At 42.8% G+C, this 16,370-nt stretch overlaps 1 protein-coding gene across 3 annotated transcripts in view; it reads left to right on the top strand.

The window, feature by feature from the left end:
• The window catches only part of CASS4 (Cas scaffold protein family member 4), a 101,407-nt gene that overhangs the window by 79,635 nt on the left and 5,402 nt on the right, over positions 1 to 16,370 (top strand). For 2 of the 3 annotated variants that reach the window (XM_083146538.1, XM_083146539.1), the window contains exons 2-5: positions 2,820 to 3,245; positions 9,453 to 9,563; positions 11,462 to 11,605; positions 12,601 to 13,935. In XM_083146538.1, coding sequence (XP_083002664.1) covers positions 2,820 to 3,245; positions 9,453 to 9,563; positions 11,462 to 11,605; positions 12,601 to 13,935 — 2,016 coding nt within the window. Of the gene's footprint in view, positions 1 to 2,819; positions 3,246 to 4,240; positions 4,348 to 9,452; positions 9,564 to 11,461; positions 11,606 to 12,600; positions 13,936 to 16,370 lie in introns of those variants that run through there. The other variant, XM_083146540.1, reaches the window with a different exon arrangement.

The following is a 16,370-nucleotide window of genomic DNA, read 5'->3' on the forward strand; positions in this document are numbered from 1 at the left end:
TCTTATAGCAGGAAATCCCAGGTGCTGCTGATTACACACCTGGGTTCTGCTACTGCTCCAAAATCTGGTTTGTAGAGAAATCTTTAAAAATAGAGCCCAAAACCTCCTCTTAATCTTAAAATAGTTGAAAACATATAGAGGAAGTTAATAGAGCAGAAAAGGCCAAGAGATGATCGTTTCCACTAATTTTTTCCACTTTGGTAGCAAGTCTCTTTATTCTCCGCCAACACTCACAGTGAAGCCGCAGATGCCATTTTATTGATGGTACAGACTGGTTTCCATCATCATATTTAGCAGAGACTCCCCTCTATGCAAATGTCATAATGCAAAAATCTCATTAGCACCTCCTCATTGCTGGTGCCTCCTCCATACACTTTTTAACCAGCTTTGTTATTCATCTAATAGCCCTGAATGTAACTTGGTTGTATGAAGCTGCAAAAGTGGTGGCGAAAACAGATAAACAAACAAATAAGAAGCAAACCCCACCTTCCAAACACCTGGTTACACAGGATAGTCAGCATCTTATGTTATTATAATATATCAAACCTCTTTGCAGACTACTAACCTGGTAATTACTTAGTCATCCCAAAGTCATACAATTTTATCGTATTCCAAGAAATGGCTGCCACTGCAAATGTTGAGCCCAGTACAAGCAGCAACGCCTGTACTTTTGGGGCCTCATCCACAGATGCGGTACCAACCACACTGCTTTTGGGGACCTGCTAGCTATGATAGGTGCATGGCTGTGTCTTTACCTTTACAATTGACTAATACCAAAACTAAGAAATACAGTCCACCATTAGTAGAGATTACTGCAAGCATGGTCTGCCATCTCCTGTCACTTTTATAGAAATTGTAGGTCATAAAACCACCCTGACTCCATGACCAGTTGTGTCAAAGATAAAGGGTTGAAAAGTCCAATAAAATGATGGTGGGAGATGTGGTGGTAAAGCGTCTGGTAATAATTATTTATTTCTTCAAAGCCTGAGGCAGATTGTATGCAGCTCCACATGCCTGTATAACACGCCTGCTTTCATTTAACATACTGTTCTGTCTGGGAACACATGGTGTATTAGACTATATTAATAAAATGACCCTATATTTTTGTTTTATTTTTTATACTAGATATTTGGGTCAGCCTGCTGTGAACAGTACAATACAGATACAGATACTGAGAACAACTAGTTATACTGGCTCTGTACATTTGTAGTACTTATTTTTAGGGGAAACTGCTTTTCACCAGGTCGTCTGAACTACTGATGTAGGGCCAGATGCTCTAAGCTTCAAAAGTGATAAAATGGAGAGTGATAAACAACCAACCAATCAGCTCCTACCTGACATTTTTCAAACACAGTCTGTGACATGACAGGTAGGAGCTGATTGGCTGGCTGTTTATCACTCTCCTTTTTATCACTTTTTGAAACTTAGTGCATCTCGCCCATAATATGAAAAGGCTCATAGATTAAAAATAACCACTTTGATTCCAAAAACCATTTAGGTAGTTTTAGATTCCTAATTACTATTATTCTGGGCGGGATGTTATAACATCCGCGGCCCCCCTTCGCCGGACATCGCATTATTAGTAACGGCATATGCTATAACATATGCCGTTATTCATGCAAGGGACAGCTCTTGCGGTAAGAGCTGTCCCTTGCGATGCGGTGCCGGCACTGGACTTCCGGGTCTGTGACCCGGGAGTCCATCTGCGCATGCGCAGACCCCGGCGCCGGCCGCAGGGCACGCTGGGAGGGATCCGTGACGGATCCCTCAAACAGCGCTGCGGTAAGAAGCCCATAGGCTTCTGCAGGGATTCGCCAGCTTTAGCTGGCGATTCCCTCCGCAGCGCTGACACTGCGGAGGCGCCATATAGCATATAGAAATGCGGTAGAAACCCCGAAAACGGGGTTTTTACCGCATTTCTGCTATATAGCATCCCGCCCTCTATATGACAACTGTCTAATTAATTTTCGCACAATTTTGCTCATGTAAGGCCCCCTGAAAATGTTTATCAAGAGTAGTACTTTATATATCCTGAAGGAGCACGATTATGTTACTGCCATCAAGACTAGGATAAACTAAAAAGATCACCACATAGAACTTAGGTTACATATGCCATTGATGAAGAACATGAGTCTGAATCTGGATGGTCCTCTATCCTCTTGTGCATCTACTGACCTAGCCTTTCTTCTTGTCTGCTTCAGGGATCCTGTGTGCTCGCTCTTCATTGGGTACAGTGTCACTGGGGTAAATTTACTAAGATGAGAGTTCTATGGAAGATGGGATGTTGCCCGTTGCAACCAATCAGATTCTAATATCTTCTAGATTTGAATAAGTAGAAACTGATTGGTTGATATGGGCAAACTCCCATCTTAGTAAATTTACCCCATTGAGTGCTGAACATCCTTCCACTCATCATCTCCTGCCTGTCCATGCCGTATATAGTGTGTCTCCCAAATGTCCCATCCATGTTGACCCTAGTTTGTTGGTCCTCTGCTTTGTGTGTTTCCATTGTTATGTCAGATTACATTTACTGTACTTTGCATATGTCTATTTACACTGTTACCGGTATATTGCCTATATTGTACTACAGAAACCATTTGACATCTTAAAAAATAAATAAATAAATAATAATATTAGAATACATTGGAAAATTCTTCTAAAATTCCCAGAATTCGGTAAAAAAAAAAGTCCTCTAATTTAGTTTTCCTGATAAACACTGGTGATTGGAAAAGCATGAAAATTCCTTTCCAAGATAGTGCAAGATGTATTATATGATATATATGTCAATATTTGTAAACAACCTGTCGTATGTCTTACAGAACATGTTGGCGAAAGCTTTATACGACAACAAAGCAGAGTGCTCCGATGAGTTGGCTTTCCGCAAAGGTGATATTCTGACTGTACTGGAACAGAATGTCTTCGGCAGCGAGGGATGGTGGCGATGCTATCTACATGGGCGTCAAGGCCTTGCCCCAGCCAACCGACTGCAGCTATTTACCATTACCCAGAATGACTCCCCAATTACGCAATTCAACTACAATTCTCTTGGGAGGCAGCAGACAATACAGAACATCTATCAAGTGCCCTCAGCGCCTAAAACAGAGTCTGCACCCATGTATGAGCAGATGAGCAGCCTGTACATAAGCCCAAAAACACAGCAGCCTACTCCAGCAGATATCTACCAGACTCCCATTTCATCACCTGCACAGGTTTTCTTCGACAAAGCCCAGAGCTCTTCCAACCAGGTAAATATTTCATCATGTTATCTAATAATTGTATGTTTTCATACTTACTATTGACACTGGATAGTGGAAACAGCAGGCATTTACAGACTACATATTGGAATGGGCACTGTGAAAGTTAGGACCAGGATACATTTATATAATGAGTTTAGGGGGTGAGGCCCCCTGGGTTGGTGTGGCTGGGCCGCTTCGGGGGATCATCATTGTAACACCTCCTGTGAGCTTTAGCACCCAAGCTGTTTTTTTCTAATATCAAATTATTATTTCTGAATATTAGCACTGAGCTGCTGCTTCAGACTGATATAACGCCTTTACTAATGTGATTCCTTGGAGTGGTTGGGTTGTGCTGGCTCGGCGGGTCCCATGCTCTGTACTTGAATCTTAGGAATGTTAGGGACGCACTTGGTAAGGTCATCTGACTATGGTGTGTGGGCCTATTTTTGGAAGCCAAAAAAGATGCCAAGAACCTCAATTTAAAGTTAAATTGCAGAATTTCTTATAATTGTTCTGATTACCAGGTTTCTTAGGGCTGGCCCAACAGCCGTGGCCCTGCCCCCGTTCTCGGTCGGCTCGCCTCTCATTTTGCAGGCGGGATTCAATGTCCCCCTGCTGAGCGCCGAGAAGGGGGTGTGGCTGCGAGAAGTTGTCAGAAATCGTTGAGCTGCCGCCGGGAGCTCGACAATTACAGGCCGTTCTCTGCAAACAAGCCCGACTGCTTTTAAAGTCGGCTTGTTTTGCCAAGAAGCCTGTTCAATGCTGTCGGGGAAGATAGCATTGAATAGGCACCCGCCGCTATTTCCAACGGAGGAAATAGCGGTGGCGGAGGATTGAATATCCCCCTTAGTCTTTAGAACATGGGTAGACAACTCCAGTCCTCGAGAGCTACCAACAGTGCACATTTTCCAGGTCTCCTCACAGAATCACAAGTGAAGTAATTAGCCCCACCTGTGGATCTTTTAAAAGTCAGTAATGAGTGCACCTGCGTATCTGTGAGGCGCTGGAAAACGTGAACTGTTGGTAGCTCTCGAGGACTGGTGTTGGCTCCCCCTGCTTTAGAATGTGCACCTGCAGTTTTGTGTGTGTGTGTGTGTGTGTGTCAGCCATGGTAGGATCACTGGCATAATCTTTTCAGTGTGTGCGGTGCATTCTGAAGGGTAGGGTCAGACAATCAGGAGTGACACAGCTGGGGTAAAAGCATGTAACAGTGGTTTTGAATGACAGATGGGATAGAAGTGAGCAAAAAGACTATAAGGGGCATATTTACTAAAGCTTATACAAGTTAAAAGAGGTGATATTGCCAATAGTGACCAGATTATCTCTATCATTTTTCTATTGCATTGATTCATATGACATTGTGTTGTCTGGTACCTATCCTCTTGCAACTTTTTGCTTTATCTGTGTGGGTATGGGTCATTGGGTCGACCCAACTTAGGTCAACATGCATTGGATCAGCCACTGAAGGTCGACACCTGAAACAGGTTGATGTGGCTAAGGTTGACATTAGGTCGAAGGTCGACAGTCAAAATGTCGGCATGTTTTTTTCACGTTTTCCCCGAATGTCGACATGGACTAAGTGTACCATGTCTCCTTGCATGACTCTCTGTGGTCGTTATGCTTTGGGCTCGCTGCCTTGCTGCGCTCCGCACACTATTTTGTTCTTTCACTATGCCCTAGTAGTGGATGGCAGGGCATAAAATTCTTCCTGTCGGCACATGTCGGCTAAAAAAACACATAAAAAACTCATGTCGACTTTTTGACTGTCAATCTTCCTATTGTTGACCTAATGCTAGTGTTGACCTTCCAACCCTGTCGACCTTAGCCATGTTGACATATTTCAGGTGTCGACCAAAATGCATGTCGACCTAGTGACCATATCCCATCTGTTTAGCTTCAGGATTATTCTTGTTGTCCTGGAATACAACAATTCTGTTTTTCTTATCTCTGTTTTAATCATCTTAAAATAGAAATTGGGTTAATATTTTGTAAGACATTGCCACATTAACACTACTTTATGTAGACTTGCCCTTTGCCTTGAATAAATGAGATTATTCTGTGTCAGCATTTGGCGGTGTTGCTGAGATTTGTAGGCCCACAACAGCTGTAGAGCTGTCTGATACATTGTCTGAAACCAGTGTAGCATGTTGCAGTTTTGTCTCCCAGCAATGAGGAAACCCTTCTGTTTCTGTGCCAAATGCCATGAAAAGAAAAACATCAATCTGTTTCTGCTGATGTTGTTATTCTAGACCCACCAGGAAAAAGGAATTTTAGGCATATAATCAACCCAAATGGATTTCCAGCAAAACTGCATAATTTTCTAAGGAACATGGGGCCTAATTCACAGGACACATTTTGTTTGCAAATGGACAAAACCATGCTGCGCTGCTGGTGGGGCTGACATAAAATGTGCAAAGAGAGTTAGATGTCTTGAAATTAAAATATAAGTTGCAGTGTAAAACTAAAGCTGCCAGTACTATTTATACCCTGCACAGAAACAAAATAACTCACCCAAATCTAACTCTCTCTGCACATGTTACACCTGTCCCACATGGTTTTGTCCATTTGCTAACAAAATGTGCCCTGGTCTAAATAAAGCCCTATGCGCACTGCAGGTGGGGCAAATGTAACATGTGCAGAGAGCATACTTGCCTACCTGACCCTCTCCATGAGGGAGACAATGCTCTGCTCCTGGACTTCCCTGGTAATGTATGATTGCCAGCACATGTGGTGAGCTAGGTAACTGATAAGAATGGTATTTCACCACAGGTGATGGCAATCATACATTACCAGGGAAGTCCAGGAGCAGAGCATTGTCTCCCTCATGGGAGGGTCAGGTAGGCAAATATGGCAGAGAGAGAGAGAGTTAGATTTGGTGGAGTTATTTTGTTTCAGTGAAGGGTAAAGATTTCAGTTTCAACACACCCCACCCAAATCTAATGCTCTCTGCAGTTTTCCCCACCTGCAGTGCCCATTTTGAGCATAAATCTGCCCTGCGATCTACTCTGAATTAGGCCCACGGTGACCCATACTTGGGCTGATTGGGTTGTGGTTCATTAGGTTGACAATGTCTCGGTTGTCATACACAAGGACAACACTGGAAAAAGGTTGACACAAGCAAAGATCAATATGGAAAAGGTTGACACATGATAAGATCTACATGAGTTTTTCAAGTTTTGGTTGATGTCATAGTTACCAATTTATGTTTTTGCTGGTGGGTGCTCAAGCCAAAAATATAGGGGAGTGGCTTCATGGGAAAGGGGCGTGGCCACAAAATAATACTGATTTATCTTATGGAGCACAGTTGTCTCCAATATTCAAATTAGGGCAACAGTGCCAAATACATAAATGCCCACACAGTGCAGGTACAAAAATCCCCCCCACAGTGCCAAATTGTGCCGGACGGCTCCCAGACAGTCGGGATTCCGACAGTCATTACTCCGACGTCGGAATTCCGACTGCTCTCTCGTGGGGGTCCACGACCCCCATAGAGGGAGAATAAAATAGGTGGCGAGCGCACCTATAAAACAGGTGGCGGTACTTGTTTCCTATCTGGGCGCCCGCTAAGTTAATTGCGCACCATGCTATTCTCCGTAGAGAAATCGGATCGCATCGCATCGTACACATACACGATATTGAACGATGCGATGCGATGCGATCCGATTCGATTTCCCATAGGAAACAATGTTAAATGGCTCAATTTAGCCAAATTATCATAGGAACAATAGTAAATGGGCCAAAAACACCCCTGAACATTGAAATGTCCCCCCAAAAGTAGTTGACGCCACCCCGCCATCAACGTGAACCCGAAGCGTGGCGAGCGCAGCGAGCCCGCGAGGGGCGGCGGTACGCGTCCTCCGACCTTTTCATGCCCTACTATCCACGTCGGCGTGGAGTGAGAATAGAATAGTGTGGCGAGCGCAGCGAGCCACCGAGCCCGAAGCGTGGCGAGCGCAGCGAGCCCCGCGAGGGGACGCGGATACCTTCACAGGTAAACGCGTACCTTCGCGGGCTTCACAGGTGTCCGCGTCACCATGGACACCTGGGAAGCCCGCGAGGGGACGCGTATAACTGTGAAGGTATCCGCGTCCCCTCGCGGGGCTCGCTGCGCTCGCCACGCTTCGGGCACGCTGCGCTCGCCACACTATTCTATTCTCACTCCACGCCGACGTGGATAGTAGGGCATGAAAAGGTCGGAGGACGCGTACCGCCGCCCCTCGCGGGCTCGCTGCGCTCGCCACGCTTCGGGTTCACGTTGATGGCGGGGTGGCGTCAACTACTTTTGGGGGGACATTTCAATGTTCAGGGGTGTTTTTGGCCCATTTACTATTGTTCCTATGAGAATTTGGCTAAATTGAGCCATTTCACATTGTTTCCTATGGGAAATCGAATCGGATCGCATCGCATCGCATCGCATCGTTCAATATCGTGTATGTGTACGATGCGATGCGATCCGATTTCATTACGGTGCCGTACGTAGAAAACCTGGGCGCCCAGATAGGAAACAAGTACCCAGGTGGCCACCGTGCCCGCAGCGTGGCGAGCACCGTGAGCCCGCAAGGGGCTTTATTGAGCTCCCCACGCTGTGCAGTCGAGATTCCGACATCTGACTAAAGACTGCCGGAATCCCACCTTTCGGGTAATTATACCACACCCGTGCCAAATACATAAATGCCCCCACAGTGCCAAATACATAAATGCCCCCACGGTTCAGGTACATAAATGCCCCCACGGTGCAGGTACATAAATGCCCACACAGTACCTGTGCCAGCGATGAGGGAGGGGGAGTGCAGTGGGACACGGGAGAGTGGGCCGCTGCTTAGCGGGTGGGTGCTCATCAATTTCCGTGGGTGCTCGGGCCCTCAAGCACCCACAGAATCGGCACCTATGGTTGATGTCAATGTCAGCTGCACATCTTCCCTCGCCATGCTTCCGGACACTTTACGTTCCCAGTCAGAGTCCATGTGGATGGTAAAGTATGATAAAATCCCAAAAGTGAAAAAAATTGAGAAAATCTCATGTCAACCTTTCCACGTCTCAACCATTGCCACGCTGACCTTTCGCTTGTCTCAACCTTTTGTTAATCGATCCACCTTTTGGTGTCGATCCATTGACTGTGGTCATAGTACAGTATCGTCTGGATCCCAAGCTAAGTTTAAATCGCACAATAAATCAGAGTCAATGAGTATCTTTGTCTTACTTACCCATTAACATCATTCATTAATGTTGCTTTTAATACAATTTGAATGTATGGGTTCCACAAAAAAAGAAAATGTAAAACAAGAAAATGCACATGTAAATACAAGCTATAAGTGCTCTTCCTTTAAATCACCCTCTGAGATACTGTACAACACAAATGTTTAAGCTGTCAACATATTCAGCTGTTGCCAGCAGCTGGGCAATGTCCCTGCTCCAGCCAGAAGGATTGTGCTGATCGCTCCACCACATATTTACAAGAAGAGCAAAAATGTTTTATTTATAGACTTTTTTTGGTATACAGTGATGGCCATTTAATCCTCATCTGTATCCAGGCACAGAAAGCTGAATCTTGTGCTAAATGGGATTTGACTTCCTATCTGAATTTTTGGTAATGCAGATGTAGGATTCCAAGATTTATTAGGTCCTGGGAGATGGGGGAAAATTAAACAAAATGTATAAAATAGGGATAAAATGGAGAGTAATAAACAGCCAGTCAATCAGCCCCTAACCATCTAGTCACATACTGGGTTTGAAAAATGACAGTTATGGGCTGATTGGCTGGTTGTTTATCACTCTGCACTTTATCACTTTTTGAAGCTTGATACATCAGTCCCTAAGTGCCTTATTCATAAAACCATTGGTTTGAGTACAATTCTGATGGTGTGGGGTTGGCTGTGGTATAGCGGCACGTCAGTCAGGATTCCGATGGTCAGTGTATCGACATCGGAATCCTGGCTGCCAGTAGTCCAACAGGGGGGCGAGCGCATTGAAGCCTATTGCAGGTTTGCTGAACTCACCACACTGCGGTTTTGGTGGCTCAGCGGCAGCTAGTTTGGGGGTGGAGCGGGTAAAGCACCTAAGCATGATGGTGTCCAGATCCATTGGATCTGAGCCTGTTAAGCAAAGACTTGCCCAAGTGTCTTATGGGAGTATTTGTGACGTCAGCAACAGGCCGGATATGCCTGTTTTCATCGCAGCCACTGAGTGACATTATTATTTGTTCTGTTTTGTTTGCAGCATATGTTCACCCTCCCAAGAGCTTCACGTGCCTCAAGAGCTACCAGTATAACTCAGCCGGAGTTGTATGATGTCCCACCTTCCAAACTGAATATACTGTCCGGCTCCCAGGTAGTACACAGTAAACAAACTATAGAAACCTCATTACTATTAGTATGTCAGAAGATGAGCCACCCATTGGGTGGAATTAAGAATAAAGACACAAAGTTCACGTACATTATACTGTATAATTCAGATATTGACCACGGAACACTGCCTTATTCTACAACCAACTGACCTATATAAATAAGAATTTGAAATACCATACATTCTTTTCTGCTATGATGAAAAAGTTATATGAAAGGATCAGACTGAAACAAAAAATGATTGTACTATGATTATAAACAACACAGTCCTATCTGTTCCCAATCAAAAAGATTAGTCCAGTCAGTGAGCGAAATGCACTACAGGAAAAATGCGGTAAAAACCCTGTTTTCAGGGTTTTACCGCATTTCCCGATGCACTAAGCCCCTCACTTTGGGAATTTGGTGCGGAGGGTTACCCTATAGAAGCCTATGGGCTTCGCTTTGCAGTGCAGGTTGATGGATCCGTTACGGATCCATCCCAGCATGCCCTGTGGTTGCTGCTATGTGCAGACGGACATCCAGCTTTAAATGGAAGAGCTGTCATTTGCATTATAAAAGCATATGTTTGTGCATATGTGATTATTAACAATGCGATACCTGGCGATATCTGGAGGGATGCATTGAGTATAAAAATAATCCTCTTGAAATGATATTGTATACAGGTGAATTGACTAGGGGCTGCTCATCATATTGGATTCCATCTTTGGGGACTATTTAATTAGTAGCAATGGGCAAGGGTTGTTGGCTTTCCCATAATTGTCCAGTACCTTGTGACCTCCAACATTGCAAATTACTTACATATTGCTACCGTTTCAGTTATCTTTCCATCTACTGCTTAACTTGGTTGTCCTGAGTATTGTAGTGGGTGGAAAATAACACCTATAGCCAATCAGATCATGACAGTACTGTATTTTAGGAAATTAGGTGAGGTGGGGAACGGACCAAGCAGGATGCCACATACTCACAGTTAGATATTAGAAGGTGTAAATTTACTAAGATGGAAGTTCTATTGAAGATGGAATGTTGCCCATAGCAGCCAATCAGAATCTTCTTTCTTTATTTAGCACCGTCTAGAAGATAATAGATAGTATCCATAGGCATGCGCACATTGAGTGTTAGGGGTGCAGAGGCACCCCTTAATGCCGTGCACCCTTATGAACACATCCCTGCCGCTAGCAATACCAGCAATACCTTTTACCAAAGACGTTTGCTTTTTTAGAACTGTACTCCATTTAAAGAAGCGTCCAATAATCAGTTATGTGTGTTTGCATTGTTGATTGTACTAGACCATTGTCATATACATACCTGAGTCATCCATATATGTCTTTGACATTATTTGCATGTAGTGTTACACAGAGTAATTAGAAGACTAAAACTGAAATAGGCAGGAGGTTATGGTGTGATGAGTGCCAATAGATGATGGTAGACATGTGTGATTGGCTGTGTTGGACACACCCAATGGGCGGTGTTAGACATGCCCAAAAGGTGGTGCTAGACACACCCTTTTGACGGTGCACCCCCTAATAAAATGTGCTGCGCACGCCTATGATAGTATCTGATTGGTTGCTCATAGCAACATCCCACCTGAACTAGAACTCCCATCTTATTAAATGTCCCTCTTAGAGTCCCGCACTACAAAAAGAGCCAAATGTTTAGTCCCTATTATACCAATGTGGGAAAGCTTTTTACATAAAATAACATTCATAGAGCCCCCATATTTAATCTCTAATTACAATCAAGTAATGGACAGTATTCTTCAGAGCCAAAGGCATATTCACAAAAATAAAGATGGTAGAAATCTTCACACTTCTGTGGTGACTACCTTGTGCATATTGCTTATCAGTCCTGTCAGTATCTGAACTGAATGTTTTTTTTTTCTTTAAGAGAGGTACAACCCCGTCTCCAGTCAATGGGCATTCTCCATCTATCTCATCAAATGATCAGATCCAGCAGCAGCAGATCTATGACATCCCATCCAGCCCAGACACCCCGGAAAGGATCAACCTCAGGGGACCCAAAGCCTCAAATGTAAGCATACAACCCCTGAAAATAACTGTTTTTCATCATGCCATATTTTTGCCTAGGCAGAAAGTCAGCATCAATTGAATACCCCCCTAACTGTATGTTGTAGTTGAAATGTGAAATATGCATATAGCAGGGTTGGCTGATTTAAACCACCTTAATTTATACCAAATGTTTTTTCTTTTAATGCTGTGACTACAGGTATAGTGCATATTTTCCTATTGTATGAGAATCTCCCTGGTATAATTCAACAGTCTCATGGCTTGTGCTTCTTATTTGAGTGAGGTCAAACCAGGAAGCACCGCAGTGCCGAGTTGCTCTACTAGTGCGGGGGCTTTGAGACCAGCCCCACTGCTCACCTGCTCAACAGCGGGGGGGGGGGGGGGGGAGGCGGTCCGTGGGTGGGGTGGGCACCGCTCAACTGGCTCCACAGGGGGGGGGGGCTCCCAAGTTCCGCTCTCCAGTGGCTGATGCCCCCAGGCAAATGCCTAGTGGTGGGGCCGGCCCTGAGGGAAACCAATGTAGGAAATTCATGCAAACAACAGGGGAAATAGGGAGGGTGGGTGTTGATTAGATGGGTATAAAATCTGAGTAGCATCCTCTAGGACTGCAAATTCCTCAATCCAATAGGACAGAAGAATCCATCAACTAGCATTCTCATTTTCAATTTCATCTATCTGTGAGAGTACTTTATGTTTTAATATGTTTAGTGTGTCTACATATATTCAGATGTAATAGAAATAAGTACTGTAGCAGTAAAAAATGGTTTTATAAAAAAAGATGTAAATAAATCCTATTAAAACCTAACATTGTATTGTTAATATTAGAAAGCATTAAAACATGGGTAATCAATGTTTCTAATATAAAGCAATGTTTCACAGTATTAACATTATAAGAATTTTTAAAACATTAATGTAAAAATAACTAGTTAAAAATGTATTTTTAAACGGTTTTTCTTTCCCCCAACCCTTGCATATAGTGATTGTTTTTGTCCACAACAGGTCTATGATATCCCTCCCACTGGTACATTGGTTCAGAAGAACAGACGTGACTGTCCACCAGTGGTTGCTAATTTCAACACTCTACCAAACCCTCGCAAGTCAGATTGGATCTATGATGTCCCGTTGTCACCTGAGAGAAACAATTTAAGTATGATTTCTGGAAAAATAGACAGACAATTAGTGTATGATGTGCCGCCAACTTGGTATGGGCCAGTACAACCCAAAGCAGGGAGTAGCTGTACAGCAAGTCAAATATATGATGTCCCACCAGTGCAAAATAAATCATCAATAACAAGTCAAAGTCTTTATGATGTCCCAGTACCTTATGATATATCCCCCTTGCATCAAAATGGAAACTCACGAAAAGGTTCAGCATTTTCAAAACAGAAGATGGAACAAGATTATTCCAAGGAAAACGTTTACGATATCCCACGAGGGTCAATCGCAGGATCTCCACCAAAGTCCGAGATGAATAGTTCAGTGTGCAATGAGCGGATTTATGATGTTCCCCCGCCACTCCCAAGGAATCCCAAACCATCTAACCATAAGCTTGAACAAGATCGTTTTTCTGTGTCCAGCTCGGAAAGTCGAACCAGTACATTATCTACATCTTCAACTACTTCTTGTGAGTCTTTAAATTTGTCCTCTCAATTTGACAGCACAAATCAAGTGATTCTAGAACCAGAAGTGGTCATCAAGAAGCTTACTGAGCTCCAAGAACGGGTGTCTAGTTCCATAGCAAGTCTCATGATCTTTGTGAGCAGCAAGTGGAGACTTCAGGAAAATATGGAGTCAAACATTGAGGACATTCACAGGGCTGTTGACAGCATTATCTCATCGTTAAGAAAGTTCACAGACTTTGCCCAGACCATCAAGGTCCATGTCTCTCACTTAACAGATATTAACATTCAACTGAGGATTAACAACCAGTTGCAAACTCTTACAGACTCTTTCCAGACTCTCTCAAATAATCAAGAGGCCATTAATTTCTGCAACTGGTCGCTGCAAGCATTAGTTATTAACAAGCCACACACTACACCCGATGACCTTGATCAGTTTGTTATGGTGGCCAGGACAATTCCAGATGACATTAAGCGGTTTGTGTCTATCATCATAGCAAATGGAAAGCTTTTGTTCAAAAAGAAACAACATGAACAGAAGCCAAAACCTGTGAAGGAATATAATGTAAACCTGAAGCCAAGGGTTCCAGCGCACAAAGCGTCAAAGGTTCTCCAAGAATCATGTGTCAATAAAGCTGGAGAGAACAGAAAGGATAGTAAATACCAATTCCAGAGGCAGAAAGCCATAGAAGACAGTGGATATGTCTACCTGCAGGTAATTTCAGGTTTAATACATTAATTAGGTATGATTATGTTCTTCAGCATCTATAATATTGTTGTTATATCTGGCTAGTTAGCAAAACTGCTAAAAGACCAACTTAGTTGGCTGGTTGTACAAATATTCATGCATTTTAGCCTATGTCTCTTAGGTCTGATTAGGAGTTGCTAAATTTTTTTTGAGTTTAAAGTACCCTGTACTTATCGCTCCTTATATTTGGAAATGCAGGTATGTTCCCCACAATGAAGTGTTCTAGGTAGATATGGTGGAATCTTTATACGTAGCTATCTAAATCAGCCCTTTATGGAACTACTTCTCAAGTTCTGGCCACCTTAAAAGTGCATGTTCTCCGTGTTACCTTCATTTATTTACTGCTAACACATGTTAAAAGCTCCTCAAGTCATTCTATTTATTCCACACCTGATTCCTAAGCACCATACACACTACATGATTTAAAAAAAAAATGTTTCTTATTTTGGCCCTTCTGAGCAATATCTTAAAAAAAAATAGCAATATAAAAAAATTGTTTAGTGCATATGCTCAATATCCTTAACCATCATTAATGATGTCGGTGGTAGTGTCCGCCGGCTAGTGTGTACGGGGCTTGAGAGAAGGCCTGGAAAATATTTACTGTTTGTATGTCCCGAGGACTGGATTTGAGAAGCACTGTTTTAGGATCATCTACCTAATTTACATTGGCTTGTAATCTTTCTGGAGTTTTTAAGATAAAATTTATGACTCCTACAGTAACTCAACCCAGTATATTTTTGGACACTTCCTGAAAATCCAGATATCATGCATATTCAATAAAACACAGGATTTACCCATGGTCTGGGATTTTAATGATCAAACCTCACTGTTTTAGTTTCACTGTGTGCCTAATGTGTTTCAAGATAGACATACATTTCATGTGATGTTAAAATGCATAAGTACTTTGACACTTATTGGAAGAAAAAAATGCTCTGTAATAACATTATTCTTATTGGATTTCTAATACTCAGCATTTGGAAAACTGCATGCATAGTGGAACCTTGTTAGAGCAGTGTCTTTTCATTACATCGGGCTGATGACCAACACTCTTAATAACCAAAGTAGCACATTAAAGAGGTTTCTTTATTGATTGGACCAATCAGTGTACTAATGCACCCATCATACTCCCAACTTGCTGCTAAGAGTGATCTCAGGCTATTATACCATTTACATCCAATTATAGATGTATAAGATCTGATATCCTATACACCGATAATACAGAATTGAATTCTGTTTAACCCTTTCATGCAAGAAGCAACTACTTGTTTTTAATCCTATATCTCCTATAAAAATTCTCTTTTAACATCTCTAGCATAGTGTCCTCTTTTTAGGAGTTCACCAAACGTGGAAAGTATGCCACCTAGTGGCAGTTTTTAATTCCTAACCAAAAGGTCAAAATTAAATCACTGAGGAAAATTCACCAGCACTTAGCACTTCATTGATCTCTATAAAATTATTTTAATCAAACATAGCAAAGCAGAATAGGTACAAAAAAAATGTGATTCAATTGAAGTATCATTTAGTGTAGGGATAGCCAAACCGGTCCTCGGGAACAACCAACAGTTAACATTTTCCAGACCACCCAGCTGGTGCACAGGTGTAATGATTACTAATACCTCTTTTACACTGCCCAAAATATCCAGGGTTATTGAACATGGACATGCAGCAACCCAGAGTATTGTGCAGTGTACTGTAAATGCACCCAGTTTAATTATGCAGGGTCGAGAAGATCTCATGGATCAGTGTGTTGCGATGTACCTACACAAACGCAACAATAGATGTTACATTTGTTTGGGTGTTCTCTAACTTTCTTGATGTGACTTGTGTAAATTATGGGCTGCTGTACAGAATGTCTGGATTCAATGTAAAAAATCACGGCCTAATTCAGATTTGTAAGTAAACCTGATGATTGACGTGCAAATTCGATATTTAGGTGTCTGCGCAGGTGCAAGACTTGTTCTGTACATGTGCAGAACATGTCTTGCAATATCGCTTGCAGCCCTGTTAGCCACTGAATTTTGGGGTGGAGCAGAGGAAACCATCACTGGTCTTTAAAATGCCCCATTTTTGTAGTCAAGCCAGGTCCAGGGTTAGTGTTGTCAGATGCAGACTTCCTGGACTCAGGTGTCCAGATCCTACATCCAGTCTGAGTAAGATTCAGCTTGAGAAGTCTTACCATGCTCTGCAAACATTGCAAATCCTAATGGTGATCTGAGCATCCCGGTGGTCATGACAACGGTGTACAGTATACCGACAACGGCATTTCAACTGCCTTCAAAGCACTACCACCAGAACATTGAATGGGATCATTCATATGTATCCCTCTGAAGGGGTGTCATCAGATACAGCATACCAATCGAGAAGACAGTTAGCAACATAAGTAGAACAAATTGGAACCATAG

This window comes from Crinia signifera, chromosome 6 (genome assembly GCF_055691185.1).
Source record: "Crinia signifera chromosome 6, ASM5569118v1, whole genome shotgun sequence".
NCBI classification, from domain to species: Eukaryota; Metazoa; Chordata; class Amphibia; order Anura; family Myobatrachidae; genus Crinia; species Crinia signifera.